The sequence below is a fragment of the Arvicanthis niloticus genome, chromosome 5 (assembly GCF_011762505.2).
Source record: "Arvicanthis niloticus isolate mArvNil1 chromosome 5, mArvNil1.pat.X, whole genome shotgun sequence".
In the NCBI taxonomy this organism is placed as follows: domain Eukaryota; kingdom Metazoa; phylum Chordata; class Mammalia; order Rodentia; family Muridae; genus Arvicanthis; species Arvicanthis niloticus.
In genome coordinates, this window is record NC_047662.1 from 68,204,827 (window position 1) to 68,229,809 (window position 24,983).

The 24,983-nt window shown below is 37.6% G+C and overlaps 1 protein-coding gene across 5 annotated transcripts in view; it reads left to right on the forward strand.

Moving 5' to 3' along the window:
- The window catches only part of Mpdz (multiple PDZ domain crumbs cell polarity complex component), a 142,677-nt gene that overhangs the window by 35,212 nt on the left and 82,482 nt on the right, over positions 1-24,983 (forward strand). For all 5 annotated transcript variants that reach the window (XM_034503712.2, XM_034503715.2, XM_076934728.1 and 2 more), the window contains exons 4-12: positions 6,333-6,545; positions 7,207-7,346; positions 8,269-8,482; positions 9,421-9,549; positions 11,027-11,233; positions 14,388-14,502; positions 14,811-14,899; positions 22,905-23,067; positions 23,859-23,930. In XM_034503712.2, the coding sequence (XP_034359603.1) occupies positions 6,333-6,545; positions 7,207-7,346; positions 8,269-8,482; positions 9,421-9,549; positions 11,027-11,233; positions 14,388-14,502; positions 14,811-14,899; positions 22,905-23,067; positions 23,859-23,930 (1,342 nt within the window). The remainder of the gene's footprint in view (positions 1-6,332; positions 6,546-7,206; positions 7,347-8,268; positions 8,483-9,420; positions 9,550-11,026; positions 11,234-14,387; positions 14,503-14,810; positions 14,900-22,904; positions 23,068-23,858; positions 23,931-24,983) is intronic.

Consider the following 24,983-nt stretch of genomic DNA (forward strand, 5'->3'; position numbering starts at 1 on the left):
GTTGATCTTTTCTGAGTTTTACTCTTCTATTTTAGATTATTGACGTGAACGCCCAACACATTAGTTTTAACACACACATTTAACTCCATAAAATGATCTCCCTCCCCACCTCCCCTTTCCTTTCTCCCTCCTACTCCCTCCCTCCCTCCCTTTTGTTTTCTCTCTCTTGATCAAGAGAGTATCCTGGGAAGTAGAAGTACACAGCAGGAAGTGCACTTGGGTTTTATTCTAATGCAGGTGGTGATTGTCTTTTCCCCCATAGGAAGGTCCAGCCTCACTCTCTTGAGATTTGTTACTTTAACAACAATTTACATTTGCACAAAAGAAAGGGAAAAAATGGAGATGAGCCTTGGGCCTTTGCACAGCCAATGGTTTATCCCAGGGGATTAAAACAGTTGAGTAAAAGTCTTACAAGGTGAGAGAGATACAAAACTTTTAACCTTCTTAAATACAAATATAAAAACAATTTCAGAGCATTTTCTTTACTACATCCTATAGTTTGGAATAGCACGTTCATATTGTCATCCAGTTTAGAGTTGTTTCTTTTTTGTCTCATGCATTTGTGTAGAAACATACTTGAGTCCTACAGAATATCTCTTTTGTTTGCTTCTAACTTAATTCAACACAGTGGTCAGGAAATATTCAGTATTTAATATGACTTCTTTGCAGTTTGAATTTTTGTATTAATTTACACCCCCCCCCCCCCATATTCTTTCACCCTCTGTTAACAGTAAATAGTAATTCCTTTCTCCTTCTCCACATCCCCTGTAACACTTGCACTCAGAAATCTTGATGGTAACCATTTTGACTTGGGTAATATGTTATCTTGAAGTTACTTTGGATTTGTGTTTCAGTGATGACTAAGGATAGTGAGTACTTTTAAAAACTAGGTATCCCTCATTTGTGTTTCATTTTTAAAATACTATTCAGTTAATTAGACCATTGCTGCTTGGAAGTTTTGTTTCCTTGGTATTTAATTTCTGATATTCTTTGTAAATTTGGGATGTTAGGCCTTGATGTGCTAGTACAACTGGTAGAGAATTTCTCCTATTTGGTAGCCTGTTTGTGTTTCTGATAACTTCCTTTCCTATCCAAACCTTTTTTTATTTTCATGCAGTCCCATCTATTGTTGTTTAGGGATACTTGCTGTGTTTTGTTGAGAAAGTTATTGTCTATCCCAGAATACCTAAAGAGTATCTATATGTTTTTTTTTTCTGGAAGTTTAGTGTTTAAAACTTTAAATTATGATCCTTAATTTATTTAAATTGATTTTTTTTGTACAAGGTGTAATATATGCATCCAATTTCATTCCTCTGTAGGTTGGTATTCAGTTTTGCCAGCACAATTTGTTGAATTTTTTTTTTTTACATGTGCTTTTGCCCACTTTGTCAAAATTAAGGGGTTATAGCTTTGTTGTCTTCTTTTTAGGTCCTCTGCTTTGTTCTAACGCTTTACTTGTCTACTTTTATGCCAGTATCAGCCTGCCTTTATCATTATAGCTTTGCAGTGTAGTTTGAAGCTGGGTATTGCAAAATGTCTTACAGTGTTCTTTCCTTAGAATTACTTGGTGGTTTGTGGTATTTTGTGGTTTTGTTTGAATTTGTTAATTTTTTTTTAATCTGAGAAATATGACACTGGAATTATGATAGGTATTGAACTAAATCTGTAGATAATGTTGGTAGTACAGTCATTTTAATAATAATAGCCAATCTAGGAGCATAGGAGGTCTTTCCATTGTCTTGTGTGGTCTCTAGTTTTTCTCCTCCTTGTGGTGAAGTTTTATGATGTAGAAGTCTTTCTCATTGGTCAGATATATTTATAGTAATTTTTTGAAGTTATTTATATGAGAGTGCATTATTGGTGTATATTAAGACTACTGATTTTTAAAGATACTGATATTTTAGCCTGCAATGCTACTGTTTATTACATCTAGAGTCGTTTAAAGTAAGCAATCATTTCATAAATATAGAACATTTTGAAACTATTTTTCATATAGTGCAGCACTCTTGAAATTCATCCAAATTGCATTAATAATTTGTTCCTCTTTTATTTCTAAGAAATGTTCCATGGTGGGGCTGTATCTCTTGAAGGGAATTTTATTTCTTTCCAGTATTATTGCTATTACAGATGAAGGGGCTACTGTGAGCAGTCATGCAGAGTATTTTTTGAATATAGATTAGGATTTTATTACTGAATAATTCTCAGGACATTGTATGGTTAATGCATGCATATTTCCCCCAGAAACTACCAATTTATCTGCCAGTGAGTATGTATTTATGTTTTTTTTCCCACATCCTCCCTAATTTAGGAGGTGTAAAATGGACATTTTTATGCTTTTAACTGACTCTTCTTAGTGGTGCTGAATACCTTTTCTGTGTCTGTTTTCCAGTCCTATATTTTATTAAGTGAGATGTTTCTGCTTTTGCTCATTTTCACATGATTTCTGAGTTTGCTGGTATTTTGTATCCTTGTCCTTGTCCTGTCATATGTGTCATTGACTCTCTCCATTCTAGTTTAATCAAGGCTGTTACTACCTGGGAGTTGCAGAGAACTGAAAACCTTTCAACCTACTTTATCCCACCCATCCTGCCCTTCATGTAACTTCATGCACTGGATCTCCATAGATATTCCAGACTCGACAGATGTATATTGTTTGCCCTTCTAAGTAATTGGTATTGATTCACTCACATTTTAACCTTGTTTACTATTCTTTAACCATCAACCATCTGCATTTTAGACCCGTTCTCTAAGATTAGGTTCTTTCTGGCCCCACATTTATTCTGTTTTTCCCCTACCCAAATCTAAGAAAATAGCTGTGTTTGCATACATGTGTTCTGAAAATAATCAGTATTTATGTCGTTTGTTAGGTTTTTATTTATTATTATTTGCTTGTGTATTTGGAGGTAGACTCTCTTTTGTTGATATTATAGGTGTATGCAGTCACCTCTGGCTTATGTCTTAGTTTTTAGTCACTCTGTTCAGCTGTGGCTCAAGAAGAGTTTCTCTTCTTTGGTGACTAGTTTAGGCTTTGCTCTCCTGGCTTTTCCAGATTTCCCTGCCTTGGATGACATCCTTGTCACTATGATGCGCTGTAGTCAGGAGCCTCTAACGTAGAGAGATGTAGGTGGTCTTGGCTTTTGTATACCCCTCTCCTTCACTGTATGCTATAGCTACTGCTCTGCTTCTCATTGTTAGAACATGCTAGAATTTCTTCTTTCTTTTTTATCGTTGAATATGTTGTGTTTTATAAAAAAGAAGTGCCAAGGATATGTTTGTTAGAAGCATGGTATGGTCAGGTGGAAAGAGTGCCTCTGCAGTCCCATACTGAGCCATCCCTTCCCTCTTAAGTACAAGCCATATGAATAGTGTGGAATAGAGTTCATTTAGGGCATGGGAAGGGGAGTTGAGGACAGAGTAGAAACAGAAAGGAACAGAGAAAGAAGAGGAGAGGGAGAAGGAGAGGGAGCGGGACAGAGAGAGAGAGGCTGGCCAGGAACACGTGGATGGGGAGAGGGGGATGAGGAGAGAAGGGGCAGAGGAGAGTAAGAGAGTAAGAGACTGAGGAAGGGGCAAGCAGCCCTTTTTATAGGAAGCCAGGCATAGAGGCTTCCTATAAAAAGCATAGAGGGAATGCTAACATTCCTCTGTTTTGGTTTAATTAAAAAGGAAAAATTAGAAGAGGTGCTGGTGAAACAGTAATAGGGTCGTCGTGATTTTTAGCTATTTCCTGCTGACTTTGGAGCAATGTGTCTCTGGGAAATGTAAGAAAATGGGAATGAGGATGTCGGTCCAGTCTTAGGAGAGCTGGCTGTTTTCTTGCTGTCCAGAATCTTGTGGAACCATCTGGGATAAGAAGGAGCAGGTCCAGTAGAAGCATCTGTGTTTATGAGGGTAGATTGAAACATCTGTGAGTTGCTTCTCTGGAGCCATTCTCAGTGTAGATTTTGAGTAAATGCCTGGATTTGACAAGGTGCTGAAACACATAAACACACACACACACACACACACACACACACACACACACACATACATTAGAGGTAGAGAATAAAGTTAAGTATATTTGGGAGAAAACATTTTTTCTTAGGTGTACGTTTGAAAACCTTAGGTTTTGGTGGTTGTGGTTTTTTCTTAAGAGTATATATTTTCAAACTTAAAAACAAGCCATTTGATGGTATAACTAAATGACAGTTTTAAAATATGTAACCTGTTTTAAGTAGGTAACTGTGGCACTCCATTTATATGAAACTTCAGGGACAGGCAAGAAGCCAGGAAGTCACCAACCTCATTAGACTCTTCAGAGATGATCTTCACATTGCAGTGACACTAGTTTCTCCAAAGGTTTTACTCTTTCAGTGCCTTTGACTCTGATCCTCTAACACCAGAGCCTGTACTTCAGTGTTAATTTTTTATATCGAGACCATCTATTCCTGGAATTGGGTTTGTTCACTCTGGCTAACTGTAGCTGAAGTCCAAATATTTTTCACTATGAAAACATACCATAGGCATTAGGTCCTAATGTGTGGGATCTTCAGCCTGTCACAAGTTTTATTACACCATCTGCTTCAACCTGAGCAGTATGTCTTCTGCCGGCAGACTTCCCTGAAGTTGCCATGGCTAGGGATTAAAAAAAAAATCTTGGCAAAAGAAGCTTACTTTTGAAAAATAATAATTGATCATGCCTGCTGTAGATTTTAAAATAAGCATTTTATAGAATTCCCAGGAGCTTCCTTCCTCTTTTTCATGGATGACTAAAGGTAGGTAATACAATGATAAAATTTTGGTGATTAAGTGAGTTTTACGCTTTATATTTAAGGATAGGTAACAAACTCTTATGTATAGATTGGGGACACTACTGTATGGAGTATTTTCACAAAGTTCATCATTGGATGCTCTTCACCTTGCATCTTTAGCCTGGAGTGGTACTTCAAGTGATTGTGTTCTGTGTAGCACACAGAGGCAGCATGATGAAAAAGCATCTTGGTCACACAGTGTTATTAGTCATTTGATTTTGTGTGATTCATCATCCATGCAATAGAGCTGACACTAGTAGAGGATTCATGTGGATAAGTGTTTGTGCTCTGGGCCAGGCATTCCTCTAAAGGACAGAGACAGAGAGAGAAATGGAACGGCTGGATCCTTGCACTGGGGAGTTTTACATTTTAGTTACCCTCAATGGCTAGAATGGAAGTTCTGTGACAGTGGGTGTGTATCAACAGTATGGAAGTACTGTCATGGTTAGCATTAACTATCAGTTTTACACAGCTGAGCATCCACTGAAAGGGGAGTTTATTAAGTTTGCCTGTAGGCATGTCTCCATTTTCTTGATTGGTAATTTATGTAGAAGGGTCCAGACCCATGAAGGAAATAGTCTGTGGACTGGTGTCCTGAGCTGTAAAACTAGCTAAGCCTGAGCCTGAGAAAGAGTGAGCCAGAGATCAAGCTGGCAAGTTGTCCTCTCCATGGTTCCTGCCTCTATGATCCTGCCTGGAACTGCTGCCCCTCTTTGCTTTAGGAATAGATACTGACCTGGATGTAAGTCACGTGATCTTTTCTTCTCTCCATGCTGTTTGCTCAGAGTATTTTTCTATCACAGGAATAGCATGTAACTAGAGTAAGAGCTGTGAAGAGAAGCAGGGGCAAAGGCCATCAGTAGGACACGAATGCTGTGTGGCATAGGTTGTCATGGAGGGATTCTCCATGGTAAGGTTGAATAGGCACGAGTGAAGTAAAGAATGGAGTGTGAATATCTTTACCTGGCTGGTGCTCCAGAACACTGTACTGCAGTGTCAGATATCTGAGGAGGTCGGCATACCAAAGCCACGGAAGTGAGGAACAGGGCAAAGCTATTTTGAGCATAGCACTGATGAATCTCTCTGATACAGAGTTGTAGACAAAACCTTGCAGAAGTGCCCTGTTAGGACTGACTGCTTATACTGCACAGTAAGGATCGACTGTCTGTATTGCACAGTTAGGATTAACAGCCTACACTTATTAGTTAGGAATGACCACCTACACTGCTCAGTAAAGATTAACTGTTCACACTGCACAGTTAGCATTGACTGTCTACAGCGCTTACAGTTATTTTTACTTGGAGCCGTATAATAGACATTGTGATGTTCTCCTTTGCAAAATGAAACAATCTTCTTTGGTGGTGTTATTCCAGATGGAGCAGGAGCTGGTCAGATTGTTAGGTTAGTGTTTTGAGAATTTTTAACCTAAAATTAAAGAGGAAAGTGGCTGCAATGCACTTTCACTTCTCCCACCACTGCCGGACCACTGCAGATGACAGAAGTGCACTAGGATCCTTGCTAATCATCTCTGCATCCTCCTAGGTAAACATTGCTACTTTGGCAACTGCAAATGCTGACCATGCCCACACGCCTCTGTTCAGCTCTGGGATCACTTCTAATCTGCAAAGTGAATCACTTTTGCTGTCTCCAAATAATGGGAACCTGGAAGCCATTTCTGGACCTGGAGCTCCACCTGTCACGGATGGAAAACCTGCCTGTGATGAACTTGATCAACTCATCAAAAATATGGCCCAGGTAAGAGTGTTTCTCCCTAGGACTGAGAGCACTGGATGGATTTAAAAAGTTCTTCAAGTCCTGGGTGATTTGAGGAATGCAGTAGCATTTAGAAGTTCCATTCCATTTACAGTTAGCATTGACCACCTCCCCCTCTCTCTCCTCTCCCTCCATCTGTCTCACCCTCCATCCCGCTATCTCTCTGTGTGTGTTTCTGAGTACAAAAATACAACCTGCTCAGTCTATATAATGTTACTTACATGTTTATATTTTCAAGGCTGATCATTTGAAAAAAAATGATCACATTTTAAATTGAGTATTTTGTGCTACAATCTGGAAGTACTCTTCTGGAAAAATGAAATGTTATATTCTAGGTGACAAGTACTAAACTGAAATTTCTCTAGTTCCTTCTTTTTGATAATTAAAATAATACCCCAATGAGTTAACTGCCACATGCAAGAATGTTTCTTGTTTGGTTTGGTTTTGATTTTGAGACTGTTTTAGTATGTGTTTGATTTTGCTATGGAATCTGGGCTGACCTCCATTTCCTGCATAGACCAGGCTTGCACACAAGTCTCGTATTCTTTACTCTTGGTCTCAAGAGCTGAGATTAAAAATATGCATCATTGGCACCAGTTAGTAATTGGCTCTTAATCTATCGCCTATTTTGTTTTCTGAACAGGGCCGCCACGTGGAAATATTTGAGCTCCTCAAACCTCCATGTGGAGGCCTCGGTTTTAGTGTTGTTGGGCTCAGAAGTGAGAACAGAGGAGAGCTGGGGATATTTGTACAGGAGATTCAAGAGGGCAGTGTGGCTCACAGGTGAGAGTGTCACAGTGACCTGTTTGTTCTAGATGCAACACACAGACAGGTTCTGACCACTGCAGGAGGAAATGAATGCAAAGAAAAAGCTGAGGTAATCAGACATTAACCAGGTTTTAGAAGCCATTATACTTTGGCAATATAAAGCAAGTCCATTAAAATGAGAGTCAGAGGGTGAGTGAGATGCTGAAGTTCTGCTGTGCAAGTGTGAGGACCTAGATCTGGATCCCCAGTACTCTCATAAACAAGCCAGATGAAGAGGCACACATCTTTAACCCAGTACTGGGCTTGCACACATAGGGGTGTGCCAGAGTTTGTGGGACTACCAGTGTTGCCAAGGAGATGAACCAGTGTTGCCAAGGAGATGAGCTTTGGATTCTCTGAGAGACTGTCTCAAAACTAAGGTACAGAGCAGTAGAGGAAGACACTCAGAGTTAACCTGTGGCCTTTCTACAAGGTGCATAAGCTGTCACACACATGCATGTATATGTCACACACATGAGAGTAGCTTTTAAATAGTCATAAACTAATTATATTTTAGAAAGTTAAGAAACAAATATCTTTTTCTATTGTTATTATCATTTTGAATAAAGATCACTAGAACTGTCTCATTATAGTTTGAATTGTGTTTTATTAATGTAGTCAGAGTAGGAAGAAATATATACGTTATTTTTAAAATAAAGGACCATCTGTAAATGAGTGTTAGAGTCAGTGAGCTATTGATGAAAAGAGTCCATTGACAGTGGTGCAGGCATCATGGGAGCCAAATCCTGCACTTTTAAAAGTAGCGTTTCAGGTGCAAGTTTAAAAACATGTGTATTCTACACAAGGATAAAAGTGGCCTGAATATTTCTGGCCACAGGAGCTGTCATTTCTCTGAGAGCATTCACATCTTTCATCCCTTCATTCCCTTCCTCAATAGAGATGGCAGGCTTAAGGAGACTGATCAGATCCTCGCCATCAATGGTCAGGCCCTAGATCAGACGATCACACACCAGCAGGCCATCAGCATCCTGCAGAAGGCCAAAGACACTGTACAGCTTGTTATTGCTCGGGGATCTTTGCCTCAGGTCTCCAGCCCACGGATTTCCCGCTCTCCATCTGCAGCCAGCACAATTTCAGCCCACTCGAATCCAGTGAGTAGATGAGGAGCAGAAGGCACCACCTCTGGTCTTTTCAGCTGTGCCTTCTTTCTAATGCCTGCCATTTCCTCAGAGGTCCTGCTGGTTTGTTTGCTTGCTTTTAGTTTTGAGGGTTTTTTTTTTTTTTTTTTAATAATAATTCTTTTATGTATTCCTACTTGGGATATTTTTTCTAAAATCTGATTAAGTTTCGAACTTCAAAAATAGCCTTTACTTTGCATGATTCTTTGACACCATTAATAAAAACGGAGTCTCTTAATAAAATTTATTTAACCTATAAGTAGATAAAAATCTTTATTTCACTTGGTTTCGTTTTCCCTTTTTTCCTTTTCTCCTTTCTTTTCTTTTCCCCTATTACCCTCTCCCTCTTCCCCTATCCTTCCCTTCCTCTCCCCTCCTTTTCCTTACCCTCTCTTCCTTTTCCTTTCTTTCCCTTCCCTTTTCTTTACTTTCTTTTGTGGATGTGCATGCACTCTATCCCGTGGTAGCCTGGAACTCAGTGTGGATCAGGCTGGCTCTGAGCTTAGGATCTGCCTGCCTCTGCCTCCTGAGTGCTGGGATTGAAGGTGTGTGCCATGTCATCATTTTGTGGTTACAGTCAGCTGTCAGCGATGGCATAAACTTAAACAAATTAGCATCCTACTTTAAGGCATAATTAGCCAGAGACTTTCCTAAATTAGGGCAGCTGTTGTTTTGGACCTTCTTATCATGGAAGTTTTACAAATATCTTTAAAATTTGGTTCCTGTTTCTATATGTTAAATATAGTCACTATAATGATGTATTGATAACTGTAAAAAGGATCATATTAATATTGGTAGCAGTCTGTTAAAAGGGAAGTATACTAAATGAAGACTTGGTTAGTGCTTATGGTTCTATATGAACTCAGTATTTAACACCAACAGAATACTCATCAAAAAAGCTTTCATTGTAGATTCATTGGCAGCATGTGGAAACTATAGAACTGGTAAATGATGGGTCCGGTCTGGGATTTGGCATCATAGGAGGAAAAGCAACTGGTGTGATAGTCAAGACAATTTTGCCTGGAGGAGTAGCCGACCAGGTGAGCCCCTATTACAGGTCTGTTTTGTTGTTGTTGTTGTTAACTCAGAAGTGTGGCTTCATCATAGAGATTTTCTGTTTAATAAAAGGAAAATTTGATCAACTAAGACACTTTCATTTTTTTGGACGAGCTTTTAAGTACTCTCTTAAAATTGGAAGAGAATACTCTGAAAGTAGACATGGATTTTACTTAAGATACAGTTGTAGGCAATGCACTAAACACTCTGAAGAACCATAGACTGAACCAGGCTGATGATTCTAATCCCTGTAGAAACAACTACCCTTTGTTTGGTAGTTATATATTTGTGAACCTGGCAGCCATTAAACACACACACACACACACACACACACACACACGCTATATAAACAGTGCATTATTACTGAGGTAAAGCCTACCATCTTGTCTCTGTAGTGCTGGGTCTTTGGTGTCATGTTTGTACATGACACACAGCTGGTTTTCCATTTAGTTTGTTGACATGTTGTTGCTTTTTTTTATGCATAGAAGTTGATATAGTTTTTAATCTGTGTTTAATATTTTTAACTTTATAGAGTTATAAGGCTATTGTTTTCACTAATAGATTTGAACTTAAACTTGGAAGCTGAGTTCATCAGTTATCTTCAAATTCATGAATGAAAGCCTAGTAGTACAACTCTTTAGTGGTATTAACAGTAAAATAACAATTAAGTATTAGGTGACATCTAGCAATAGCAAATGAACTTCAGATGCTCGAGAGATAAGGATGAACCATATATGTATGTGTATGTATGTATCTATATATTTTACTAGAAAATGGGAAATATGAGTCCATTCAGCTTTAAGTTCACTAAAATTAAATGAAATATCAAAGTTAATTTTTAATTGGACTGACCACAGCCTGGTGTTCCTTAGCCACATGTCACTAGTAACTCTTGTGATGTACAGTGCAGAGCCGTCTGTCATTTCAGGTTTTTTTTTTTTTTTTTTTTTTAACTTTGCTCATATCACTCTCTTCTATTTTTGTTTTCCTTTCACTATAATGTTATCTAGAAATTCATTCTTTGCAGTATTTATAATTGAAATAGCCAGGTAGAAACTGTAGGAACATTCTAGTACTTTCTTGTGTTCCACATCACATTCTAATTAATATGAGCTGTGTTTGCACAATGACTTAATACTTCATCTATGCTTAATTACATTTTTTCTTGTTGCTCAAAACCAAAATCACACAAAATCATCTTTTATTTTCATGTTAATTCTTAACTAGAAGCCAAACTGAAAAAAAAAAATACTAGCTATTGATTTAAATTATCTGTAAGTTTCATTTGGTTTTACAACATTGAATGTCAGAAGACAGTTAATAGTATAATTTAAGATTTAATTTTATGTGATTGACATATATTATTGCCATTTGTATTATTGTCTTTAGATCATTCAAAACTTTTCAAGTGCAGTTACAATAAAAGTGCCTTAATTATTTGAATACTTTTTTAAAATTCAGCATGGGCGTTTATGCAGTGGAGATCACATTCTAAAGATTGGTGACACCGACCTAGCAGGAATGAGCAGTGAGCAAGTAGCACAAGTCCTTAGGCAGTGTGGAAATAGAGTTAAGCTGATGATTGCCAGAGGTGCTGTAGAAGAAACTTCAGCACCCTCCTCTTTGGGCATCACTCTCTCCTCGTCTACATCTACTTCAGAGATGCGAGTAAGTAACTGAAAACTGTTGATTTAAAAGAGTAAATGTAAGTTTTATTCACCAGATGTAATTGTTATCTCTGAGGCTTACTGCTGAATAAGTTCACTCTTTCTAGTTCTTTCTGAACTCTGGCTGGTTCAGCTCAGCTGTTTTGACTCAAACTACTCCCAATCTCCAAGCTGACTGATTCAATCTGGCTTCTCTTAGCTTCTCACTGAATTGCTGTGCTTGGTCTTAAACTAACTCTCCCAATTTGTTCTAACCTTCTAGCTATTTATTCTCTGGTTTCAACTGCCTTTACTGACCTTCATGAACTCAGGAATAAAGTCAACTCCACTGCACTGCATTCACTGCACTGACTCCCAGCTGACTGATTCTCCCTGCACTGCTCTTAAATAGCTTCACTTTCTTGTGCTATTTTATTGAGAGTTGGATGTATCCTATATCCTACTCTTTCTGTCAAATTGTTCTCTGATTCATCACTTTGTCCCTCAATTAGACTTCACATTCAAACATAGCTGCTTCCTTTCACCAACTAACGTTACCTACATCATTTGGGATTAAAGGTGTATACTAAGGGCATGTCTGTATGTCATCCAGATCATACTGTAATACAGAAGGTCTTTGGATGTGATCCCTTGCTTGAACAGCCATGTTGCTGTATTAAAATTCCTCTACAGAAAGGTCTAAGCAAACAGCATTCAGATGTTTATTTAAAAGTTAGATTTACTGATACACATTTATATTAAAAGAATGAAACGAAAGGCATGTGTAGAGATGCTAATGTTTTATTTATTGAGAACTCCTTGCTTAAACATTCTAGGTGATCATTTCACACTTTCTGTGAGCAACCATTTTATAAGGATATCTTGAAGCACATATGAAATTCTAGTGTTGTATTGTTCAAATGCCTATAATATTCGAGTTTATGTTTGTCTTACTTCGAACCCTCTTTGTTAACTGGGCCATCATTTTAATCATGGCCTTCAACAACTTTTCTCTAGAAAGTTTCCTATGTGGCAGTTGGGGATTGGGAGCCAGGATGGTGGGACTGGATAAGGCTTATGGACATCCCTGTGTCACTTCTTTAATCTCCACAAGCTATTAACAGATCTATGATGAGTGATTGTCATTGTAAATACTTGTTTAAAACAGTAGCTATGCTTTGGCATGGCACATTGGCCATGGCACATTTGGCATGATTTATTAGTGTAGTGTCCCATATTTCTCCTAAATTTGACATGAAAAAAGTTGGAACATTTTAAAATTCTTGAAAGTTAAAAGTTATATCAGTTGGCTTAAGGTCATAAGACTACAATGGATAAAATAAATGCACCCAAAAGTGTCTTGACATTTTAGAAGCAAATTCTACCCACTTCTAGATAAATTTTCCAACATATGCCAGTCGTGTATCCATTTCTCATACATGTAAAATATCTACTTTTCTTTATTAAAATTGCTCTAATCAATTGGTGCAAATTCTTTTGTTAATAAGCTAACCTCCTCCGTAAACCCTTTAGAGCTTTATTAGCCCACTTGAAATTTCCATGATTCTGTTGTTTTTAGGACTGGATTTGGTTGCTATTTTTACAGAGAGAAAGAAAGCAAGCTTGTTTATGGAAGTGTTTAAATGCCATTCTTTTGTGGAAAACAAAACATTTTATTCAGCAATATATAAATGAATGCAATACTGAAACTACTTGATGTAATGAAAGCTTAGGACAGTGTCTATTCTCTGTGTATCATCATTTCTGAAGCTTGTGCCCTGTTTAAAACCATTCGATAGTCAAATTGCCACCCTCTAAAATAGCACTCGGATAACTTATTAAAAATAGAAAACACATTTGTTTCAATTGAAGCAGATTTTATCCTGTCATTTTCTTGTAATTATCTAAACTTTAAACTTTTGCTAAGTTTGCACAGATAATTATGTGCAATGAAAAATAAATCCAACTTTACTTGTAAAATTATACTTCATTTAGGTGGACTGTCAGTGAGATAACTGTTTACATAGATCAGAAAATGTCAATGGCCAGCCCCAAGCTGGATGACTATTAAAGCTCACTGCCTTGAAGTTTTTGTAGGGTTGACTGGATGGTCTGCTGACATCACACCAATGTATAGGACCAGTGGATTATTGGTAACACCATGTGTCAGCTCACTAATGCTTAATTGAGGGAGTCTTCTTTACCTGTGGTCCAACATGCAATTAATAGTAACCCTATTAGTATATATTAGAGAAGGCTTAGACCCAAGAAAGCTCTTTTAGACCCAGAACAGGAGGATGCCAGTGTTGAGAGGAACACTTTCTTCATGAATATCTTCAATGTACAAAACAATATAAAAGGGAAATGTAAAAACATCCTTGGCACCATTTACTTCTTTTAAACAATAAGTCACCAGTCTACTTATAACATGGCTGCAGGGGAGATTCACTCATATTCATGGTGTTAGAATAAAGTAAAAATTTAAGTAGCAGTGGGAGCTCTCTTGTGGAGGTTGAGGCCCCACATTGTATATAGTCTTACATACTGCACATCATTTATGAACAGGTGCCCTGCAACCACACTCTTGCTCTTCCTCCCCAGATGTTAGCTATTTGTCCTTGGAAACATTTATATGCCTCCTTCCTCTGGGAAAGATTGATTCATTTGGGCATCTTACTGGCCTACAAATAATGTAGGGAAGTCTAGATTGCTATAAGGAGTAAGAAATGAAGACATGCCAAATACACTGTTCAATAAATGGCAGCTGGCCAATACTCATCTTGGTAGGTGGCTGTCCAGAAAGTGATGTTTAGAAAGAATTAAGTGGCAATACTAAATCTTAAAAAGTTTTGATATCAATTTAAACCATGATTTATTTGAACTTTAAACATCCCAGCTCCTTTGGAAATAAACATATCTGAAAAATACTTTATTAACAAGAAGCTATTTAATCTTTAACATTTTGTCTATATAGCAAGTTTGTCTGATGAGGGGAGGTTCAGCTTTCTTTTCTACATTCTTTTATGAATGAAAATGTAACAATGTTCAGTCTGTATTGAATTGCATAGCACAGTTAGAGATGGCTTAATGGAATTGAGTCTTTGACTATTAAATTTGACCTTAGTTTTTCTTACATGTTGATTTATCTAAAGATTTATTTATTGATGCTGCTTTAGGTTGATGCTTCTACTCAGAAAAGTGAAGAAAGTGAGACGTTTGATGTGGAACTCACTAAAAATGTCCAAGGATTAGGAATTACCATTGCTGGATATATTGGAGACAAAAAATTAGGTAATATTAAACGCTAAATATTTTCTAAGCGTTGCAGTCATCTCTAATATCTGTCTTATGAGATATTCAATCATTGTATGCTTTCTGTTGTAGAACAAAGTTGTTGACAGCTTTCTTAGAAATAATTAGGTGTAGGTGACTCTGATATGACAGGCTGAATAATTGCCTTATTTTTTGTACTGAATGCCTGTGGGACTTGTCACTACATACTTAGTCATAATTAGGATTTTTTATTTGGAAGGCAGAGGATGGCTTTTCTTTGTGTGTGCTTTATAAATAGTGAAAAAATTACTTATTTCTAATCTTAGAGCCTTCAGGAATCTTTGTAAAGAGCATTACAAAAAGCAGCGCTGTGGAGCATGATGGAAGGATCCAAGTTGGAGACCAAATTATAGCAGTAAGTTACACACTTAATAATAGCTTTTGCGGTTTTCATGGTGAAGAATTATGTTCTCTGGGATTGAAAAGATGGCTTGGTGGTTAAGAACACGAGTGCTCTTCTAGAGAACCTGAGTTTGGTTCCTAGAACCTGTGTTGAACACCCTAGAGACACATCCACACATAAACGTGGAGAGAAAAATAAAATTTTATAATGAAGAAATAATTTATCTATATATGTATTTGTGTGTGTGGGTACAAGTGTGTTCATTTGTTCATGTGTGCCAGAGTCCAGGGGTCAATGTTTGATATATTTCTCTATAGTTTTCTGTATTTATTTATTGGAACAGTGATTCTCACTGAACCTGGAGTTCACTGGTTGGCTAGAATAGCAGGCAAGTGAGTTCCATGGAATCTGTCTGTCTCTGGCTCTTCCTTGTCGAGGCTAAAGACTACATGACCTTGCCTCATTTTTATGTGAGCACTAGGGATCTGAACTCAGCTCCTCATGCTTGAGACTCAAATAATCTATCCACTGAGCTGTGGACCCAGCATTCTGATTTTACTTAGTAAAGAACTACATTTAGTGACATTATTGTTTTGTTTGTATTTGTGGTGTGTGTGTGTGTGTATGTGTGTATGTGTATGTGTGTTTGTCTGCTAGTGTTTGCACATATGGAGGCCAGAGGTTGACACTGGGTGCTTTCTTCTTTCTTCTAGCTTTATTTTTGAGACAGGGTTACCAATTTTCTAGACTGACTGAGCCCAGGGTTTTTTTCTTATTAATTAATTAATTTATTTACTTTGCATCCCGATTACAGTCCCCCTCCCAGTCCCATTCTTATAAATCTCCCCCATTACTCAAGCCTTCCTTGGGTACCACCCCTCCCTGTAGCCCAGGAACCTTCATGTCTCCATCTCCTAGTAGAAGGATCATAGAAGTGTACCATCGTACCCAATCTTTCACATGAGTACTGTGATCCCAACATAGATCATTACACTTGCTAAGTGTAGCAACAACAACAAAAACAAAAAGGAAAAACTTACCAATTTAGCATCTTCTAACCATCAAGTTCTTAGTGTTAAATATTTCAAACTGGTTTGCAGCAACCTTTAGGGTTTTTAGCACTTTACCTTTTCAGATTAAATGGAACATTGAATAGAAGCATTACTTTCCTTAAGACAAAAATAGAAGTCCATTTCTTTATAATTTCTGATGTATTTGAATTATGGTCATAATGAATTTGTTACAATAAAATTATATTTTCTTGTGTATATTCTGAAGGAAGACTTGGTGTTTACTGTAGCTGGATTTTCAGTTACATTTCTTTATTTTTACACCTTGCAGAATGACACTGTCATGTAGATGAGCTCTTTTCAGTTCTACAAACATAGAGGAGTGAAAGAAAGAAATCCAGAAATCTTTAATCTGGTCATTATTGTGTTGTAGTAAAGTCAGTTCTTTAACTATATGAACATTTCAGGTAGTTAAGAGAAAACTAACCCACTGTTCAGTGGATACTAGCTTCTTCAAACTCCTCTGTGATGTAGAAACTAATTTAAGTTAACCAAATGGGGAAACCTGTAGATGGTATAATTTCTTAGGTATTTCCAGTGCACATAGAAAAACTAAAGACCATTAGATGACCTGCAGGTAAGAAACCTGTTTTTTTGCCTTCTCTGTCTAAACTTATGTAACTATAGGATCTTTCTCATTGCCATTGTGTATTTTAATATCATTTTGAAGACATTGGTGGCGAATGATGACTGATTAAAGATTTCTTAGTGACAACACTGTTTTACACATAGCACAAGCCAAAGAGTAGCCCAGATACTATTGGTAGACAACTGAATAAACAAAATAGGTAGTATAAAGATGCACTGTCTTGCTTTTTGACCTGCTAAACAAGGAAATTCTTTCAAATGCTGCAACCTTAATCAGTTTTTGAGGACAGTGTGCTAACTGAAATAAACCAGGTGTAGAGACAAATGTGTGTGATTCCACTGCCATGACCCAAGGTTGTCAGAAAAATACAGGTGGGAGTGGTGGCTCTGGGGCTGTGGAGTCAGATGGTGGGAATTGTCATTCAGCGTGACACTGGTTCATGGACATGAAGAAAAACCCTAAAGGTTGCTGCAAACCAGTTTGAAATATTTAACACTAAGAACTTGATGGTTAGAAGATGCTAAATTGGTAAGTTTTTCCTTTTTGTTTTTGTTGTTGCTGCTACATATTTTCTATTGTATTTTTGAAAAAAAGATTAAGGAATATTATTTCTGCCCTTGAAAAGTATACAGTATGTCTCCCAGAGTGTTCCTGGCATCATAACTATGAATTCTTAATTGTATCTATTCACCTTTTGAAGTCCAATTGAAAGTTCAAGTTGAGCTTCCTGCCTACTTGGGTAACAGCTGCAAAGACTTTCTCAGTGCATCTCTATCTTACCATGAATAGAAATGAGCCACTGCCCCCTTTTTATTTTGGGAGTGATGGAGAGAATGAAAAGACAGCATGGATCCATGTACAATTGTCCTAGTTAAGGTTACTATTGCTACTGAGAAACCACCATGACTAAAAGCAATTTGGAGAGTGTTTACCACTCTAAAAGTGGTAGGACCTGGGAGCATGGAGCCAAGAAATGAGGCAGACTAAAGTCTCATGCAATAGTGAAATTTATTCAAAGCATTAGACAGTTTATACTGTGAAAATTAAGAAAGGTCACCTGAGTAAAGTTGTCATGATTTTAAGCTGAATACAATCACAAGGACAAACCATATGTGGCAAAAACAGTTTTATCCAGAGGCATATAAAAGGATAGTTTAAACATTTAATTGAATAACAAGAGCAAGCAATAATGAGTATCTGAAGTTAAGCTTATTCCTGTTGGTGATACCTGGGAGGGGCATGGAAACACACTCTAAGGACAATCCCATGTTTTTAAGTAACTGAGATCACAAGACTGCTGTTTGGTTTTCTTGGAGTGTTCTCATAAGTACTCAGAATTCTCACATGACTCCATTCTTGGACCACATTCTGACAGGAGAGAAAAGGCTTTACTTGGCTTACACCTCCACATCATAGTCCATCATTGAAGAAGTCCAACAGGACTTCATACATTAAGAACCTGTAGAGAAGAGCTGGTGTAGAGGCTGTGGTGGGGCCTTATTGGCTTCCTTACTCCTCATGACTTGCTCAGCCTGCATTCTTACAGAATCCAGGACCACCAGCTCAGGGATGGGCCCTCCCCAACCATTCACTAATTTATAAAATGGTCTACAGAATTGCCTACAACCCTGTCTTCTGGAGGCATTTCTTACTGAGGTTCCTTCCTCTCATGTGATTATAGCTTGGGACAAGTTGACATAAAACTATCAAGCACAATAATCTTGAGTTTAAAAATGTTTATTTTTTCTTCAACTATCTCCGTCAGTTCATTAGTGTTTCAAATCAGCATTTTGATGTTATTTATATATTCTATAACTTATTCCTTTAAAATTGTACAATTCAGTGGCTATTCATATATTTCCAGTGTTGTACATTCAACCCTGCATTCAGTTGTAGAAAAGTTTCATTACTGTATTCCTTGCTCCCTGCTTTCTCTGTCTTCTTAAGCTTATGGAGTCTGGGGTCTCCATTCTGTCTTTGTACTTTTTCTGGGACATTTCCTGTAAGTACAGTCACAAAGGATTTAGTCCATTGTAATTGACTGCTTTATTTGGCATGCTATTTTTCAAGGTTCATCTGTGTAGTAGAGTCAGTTTCCATTTTCTTTCATTGCTGGATACTATTTTATTGTGAGTGGCTTTGCCACACTTACCTATTTGTCAGTTCAGCCATAAGAGGTATTTTTGCTTGTTGGCTATAGAGTTAATGCTCCTGTGAATATTCATATACAATGTTTTATGAGGATGTGTTTTCAGTTTATTTTGGATATGTTGAGTGGAATTTCTATATCTTAGCAATCGATTGCTCTGTATTCAACTGTTTAGCAAATTTGAAAAAAAACCATTTTGAGATAATAATTTAGTTTTGACATTTCTCTCTTTCTCTTCTTGGATGATATGGAGGAGTCTAAATCTTCCCATATACCCACCCTTATCTCCTTTACATTCATGCATTCTTAAACTAATTATTATTGCAAGCAAGCACATAATCTGTGTTGTTTGTACAGTGCTACCTGTTTACCTATGGAGGTTTGCAGGGCTGGCCATTTGGGACTGGGTACCAATTGGTGTATTCTTCCCTGTGGAAGGCATTTCCATTCCTAGCTTTCCTCGGCTACCTACAGTTGTTAGTGTAGGATTGGAGTTCATGGGTTTTTCTCAGTCTGTTTTGGCCTATTCATCGTTTGTCGTTTAGCAAGCATCTTGATTCAATTGCATTGCCTTAGGACAGAATATAATGTCCCTTGAATTACTCTTCAGAGAACCACGTGAGACCCTCCAAGCATCTAGTACAAGGCTTGCTGTATTAGCATATTCTATAGGAAAGTGTTTACTGATGAAGTAGATTTGTTTCAGATTTTTAAGTGTCACAGTGGCTTCCCTCCAGGTTGTTACTGCCTTTGTTCCTATATAAATGGTCCTCAAAGATGATTTCCTTTTAGCCAAGTAGGTGATAAAAGAAATGTCCTCACAAAGGGGAGGTGTACTTTCCCTAAGTCTTCTCTTGCTTTTAATAAGATTGTCTTCTCTGTCACCCACATTCTAATTACTTTTTAATTTAGAAATACCTTAAGCCCTGGGAAGCAGAGCTCTTGACTATGTGTTCATTTTGTGCCACCCTCTTGTGGCCTTCCCATTGACCATGTGTTCATTCTATGCCAAGTATCACCCTCTTGTGGCCTTCCTATAAATTGGTAATATTTCCGTCATTCCTAGTTGCAGTTTTACAGTTATAGACTTTATTTTTTCTGGTTTTGTTTTGACAGCAAATATTGGAGCTATGAACTATTTTTAATTTGTATTTATTGAGGTGCTGAGAAGATTAAGAGTTATTTACTATTTTGAGGAAGCATTAGTTTGTAATTTTAAGCTACTTTGGTCTTCTTTTACAGACTGTATTCTGCGGACCTCTAGTGTTTTCTTTGTACAGTACAAGGACAGAAAATTGCCAGTAGACACCCCCCCCCCAACTCTTCCATGTTGGCATTCTGCATAACAATCATTTGAAAAGGGGGCTCTTTTTCTTTTAAAATGTTAACTAATCTTGTCAACAGATAAAATCATAATATCTATTAGTTATTTAGTGACACACAGTTAAAAGTAGCATAGAATTATGACTGATAATGAGAAATGTCAGATGCTGTCTTTAATATTCTGTGACAGAAATAGATTCTCAGTTTCTTGTTAGTAGATATAGCTTATTGGAGGATGGTTTGGCAAGCTACATGGGGTGTGGTAGGGAAGCAGGTTTTCTCAACTGTGTAACTGGTATTCTTTTCCATGATTTCTCCTGCTGATTATGGCACCTGCATTACATGTTAACAGAGTAGTGCATGTGTTTCTCTGATGAGCACAGGCTGTTCACCTTTGCACCTACTTGTGGAAATCTCTGTGGTATCGCTGAGTCAGAACTGACACCATCGTTCTGCAGTCAAGCCTGGTCATAGTTAAATACAGATTCTGGACTGGTGTTTTGCTGGCCTGGACTTATATGTAGTCTGGCTGTAAATTGTTTATTTCCATGAAACATTGGGATTTTGTGTTAATTACTTTTTACTCTATTAATAATAATACTAGCTTCCATGTGGCATAGTACAAAGCATTAAGAATTGGAGTTCTTGGAAAGTAGATGCCTTATTTCCATGTATGATGAGATAATTAAGAATCTTAGTGGAGCTATAGATTAAAATCTAGTCTGTTAAAGCAGATTTTCTTTGCTGGTATCATCCTGTGGCATTTGGGTAATAGATATATTTTAAAATTTAATTTACTATGTTTTGAAAACAGGAGCAAATGCATTTTTCTGTACATGCTTAAGCAGAATTCTTTATACAAAGTTTTTCTTAATGAAACTTTTTAAAAAAAGAGATAGAAAATGATTGTAGAACAACCACTTGCAGCATAAAGTTTTGTGCTTTTGAAGAATTTTGGGGGCATTAGTGATCAGATTTGGGCTGTTTTGTTTTATTTTTAAAGTTGTCTGAGACACTGTCTTGCTCTGTAGCCTAGGCTATTCTGACACTAAATAGTCCATAATATCCCCAACCTTCCTCCGCTGCCTCCATGTGCTGGGATTTAGAGGTTTGTATCACCATACCTGCCTCCCATTTTGAGTCTTTATATTCATGACACCAGACATATTATAGCATGTCTGTCTCATTTTAGAAAAACTTCTCTTTGAAGCCTAAAAAATATATAATTTGATCAGAATTAAATAACTGCGTAACAGAATAAAAAAACAAAGAAACAAAACAAAACTAGGCCTGGTAGTGTAGAGACAGGCAGATCTCTGTACGTTTGAGGTTAGCCTGGTCTAGAGGCCAGAAAGAGCAGTGCTAGCAGTCGTGAGTGCGGGAGCGCTCAGCAGTACAAGTTACTCTTCCTGAAGAAGACTGGAGTTCAGTCTCAGCACCTGTGTCACATAGCATCTCTACAAACGGCAGTAACTCAAAGCTTCAAGAGATCTGATACCCGCTTCTGAGGTCCGCAGGCATAACATTTATATATCCCCCTCAACACACACACATACACACATACACACAAATATAAACATAATTAAAGCTTAAGTCTTTTAAATTCCGAAATTTGTCATGTATCTATGTTTAATTATTATTGTTTTGGCATCTTATGTACCATTTGTCCACCTCCACTGTGTTGGGGGGGGGGTTGCACATTTGTGTGTAGGTGGACATGGATGTCCATAAATGTGGTGAAGTTGATATCATGTCTTCTACAATTAGGCTCTTCAGGCAGTCAGTCTCTCTTATGGAACCTGGAACTTTCTGATTGGATCAGCAAGCCCTGAGGATCCTTTCTGTGTGCTTTCTCCATGTGCCATGGTATGCAGGGGTCAGAGGTCAACTTGCAGGACTCCATTTTTTTCTTCCACTAAGTGGGTCTTGATGATCCAATCTAGGATTTCAGAGCTGACAGAAAGCATCTTTATCTGCTGATCCTCACTTCAGTCCTGTCCTAGCTCTTGTATGTGGGTTCTAAGGGATTGAGTTTATGCTCTCATACTTGCTCAGCAAACATTTCACCAAGTAAGCCATCTCCCCAACCAAGGATCACCTCTTTTTAATGAGAGAATATGGTTTATTTCTACTAACATTTCTTTGACCAGATGAGCACATGAAAATTAGGCCTGCTGACTTTCAGCCTTTGTTTCCAGACCATTTCTAGAAGTTTCTTCAGTTACTGGTATAGGAACTTTTCCCCTTGCTTATGATTCCTTTGCAGTCATTTCTCTGCTATTATAATTTGCTAATCTTTGCAAAAGGAAATCGGAAGCTCTGTTAAGTGTAGGAATAGAGTCAGGTGTCAGTGTTCAAGTTCCCATGTAACTCAGAAGGATTGCATAAGAGTCATGGAGCCAGATTCTGAGACTGTCTTCTATATGCCAAGTCTCTAGATACATGCCTGACTATTCCCACCAGGAAAAATAATTAAGTATTCATTTCCTCTCTGTTCTGTCTCTTCTGTATATTCAGATGTCATATACTGTTCCATTTGTTACGTGTAGAAAGCAGATGTGTCTTTGTATGTATACACATATGTACAGATAACTAAAACAAATTATTTTTAAATGTTTGAGGTTTTAGTATTTCCTTTCCACAACGGTTATAGTTAGGTTGCACTGTGGTAAAGGATGCTGGTCTGGATCTCACAGTGCTTTATTCACCTGCTGAATATGTGAGTTTTGAATTTTTCACTCTCTTGTTCTCAGGCAATGTAAAGTACTGGTAAGTGTACACTGGAGTCTTGGGGAAGTGTCTTCCTCACTGCCTTCTGTCCTTGATCCCCGTGGATCAAGTGGATACAAAAGTGCTTTTGATTTTTAATATATCTTATTATCACAGGTTGATGGCACCAACCTTCAGGGTTTTACCAATCAACAAGCAGTAGAGGTGTTACGTCATACAGGACAGACAGTGCGTCTGACACTGATGAGGAAAGCAGCAAGCCAGGAAACAGAGCTTACGTCAAGAGAAGACACTGCAAAAGATGTGGACCTTCCAACTGGTAGAGTCCTTTGTGTTATCTTAACATTGTCTTCTAACTCTAAAGCGATTTTTGTAGAAGAATATTTGGTATTAGATGGAACCGTGGGTTTGTGCATTTGCTTTAGAATGGGCTCCTAGGTGAAACAGACGTCCTTTTACTGTTTCTCAGTTGGAGATAGACTCTGCTTTCTTTCTGTCCTGACTTTAATTTGGGTGTCATCAGGACTTTCTCTTCAGGGCATGGGATACGGTTGTGGTTGATGCTTGTAGGAACTATGGGGAGGCATATGTGGTGTGTGTGTGTGTGTGTGCGTGCAAATGCCTGCATTCATATGTGCACAAGCACACACAGTGACGTGTGGAAGTCAGAGGATAGCTTCATGTGCACTTTAGGTGTCAGTCTACCTACTGCCTTAGTTGAAATGGACTTCTTTGTTGTTTACCACTGTGTATGGCCAGTCTAGCTGGCCCACAAGCTTCTGTTAATTCTCCATGAACATCCTTGCAAATTACTAAAATAGTCAGCAGTGTGAGGCTGTTATCTGGAAAGGTGTTTTACTTCTAACACGGTTGAGCTTTGTGCCATGCACTATGCAATGCATTCCTAGGAGATGGGCAAGCAGATTTCCAGAAAGTCCTAGTCCACTTACAGGAACACAAGAAGTACATATGGTTACTATGGAGTTGGTCTCTTCAAAATTGACTCTAATTCCTAATTGGTGGTTCAGACCAACAGAATGGGTTTAGAAAATTTCAAATGATTCTATTATTTATTTTATGAATATAACTTAAAATATTTTTATCTTTAAGAAAATTATGAAAAAGATGAAGAGTCTTTATCATTGAAGAGAAATACCAGCATATTGCCAATTGAAGAAGAAGGTAACACTTAGAACCGGGCTCAGTTCATTGTGGTTTAGACAGAATGCTTGCAAAGAGATTAGGTCTTTATGACAGACTGAGTTACTAAAACCATTATAAATGTGCTGCTAACTTCTTCGGAAATGGGAGGTTGATGTATTTGTATTTATTAATAGAACCAAATGCTTTTTAAGATTAAAATAATTCATTTATTGTTTGTTAATTTTCATGTTGAATCAGTTTGTTTTCTGACATATGTGCATGTACACACATGCACGCGCACACATACACACACACACACACACACACACACACACACACACACACACCAAAATTACTCTTGAGGTATCATTTGGTAATATGTGTACTTTTAACTTACTGTTTATGTATAATTGACATGTCTCAACTGTGAAACAATAGTAAAATATAAAGTATTTAAAAACACAGAAACGCTTAGATTTTTTAGGAATGGAAATATGTGGGTTTTTTTGTTTGTTTGTTTGTTTTTGGTTCTGTTAATTGTTTTCTGCTGTGATGATTGTTTTCTGAGGCAAGGTCTTGGTATGTGGCCCAGGCTGGCTCCTGAGTGCTGGATTTCAGGATACACTACCACTTCTTCCTGAAGCTATCTATTTTGGGGAGGCTGATATATACTTTTTAGTCATTTTGAGTTATAAGCTTTATAACTAGGAACTGGGCTTGATAGCAGTTTTACAGAGAATTGTTAAGGCCATGTAAGAATTCTTATCACTGTAGGTTTGCTAGGATGCAGTGTTTTACTATATTTCACACCATATCTACCCCATTTTTATGCCTTGTCTCCTGCTTCTTTCCCTGGTTCTGTTGCTGGGTATTTGGTGACTTAAAGCCATTGAGCAAGTGGAAAACTTCCTCTCTGGTAGTGTGGATTCTCCTGTTTAGAAGCCTCTTCACTCTGTCTGTGGCCTCATTATTACTTCTTCTGCTGTGGAAAGTTTTAGTTTACTTTTATTATTTAAAGAGAGTCTGTGTATGTTATAATATCCTGGAAGGAAAATGTGTAGTGTTCATACATATTAATTACATTCTGCCATT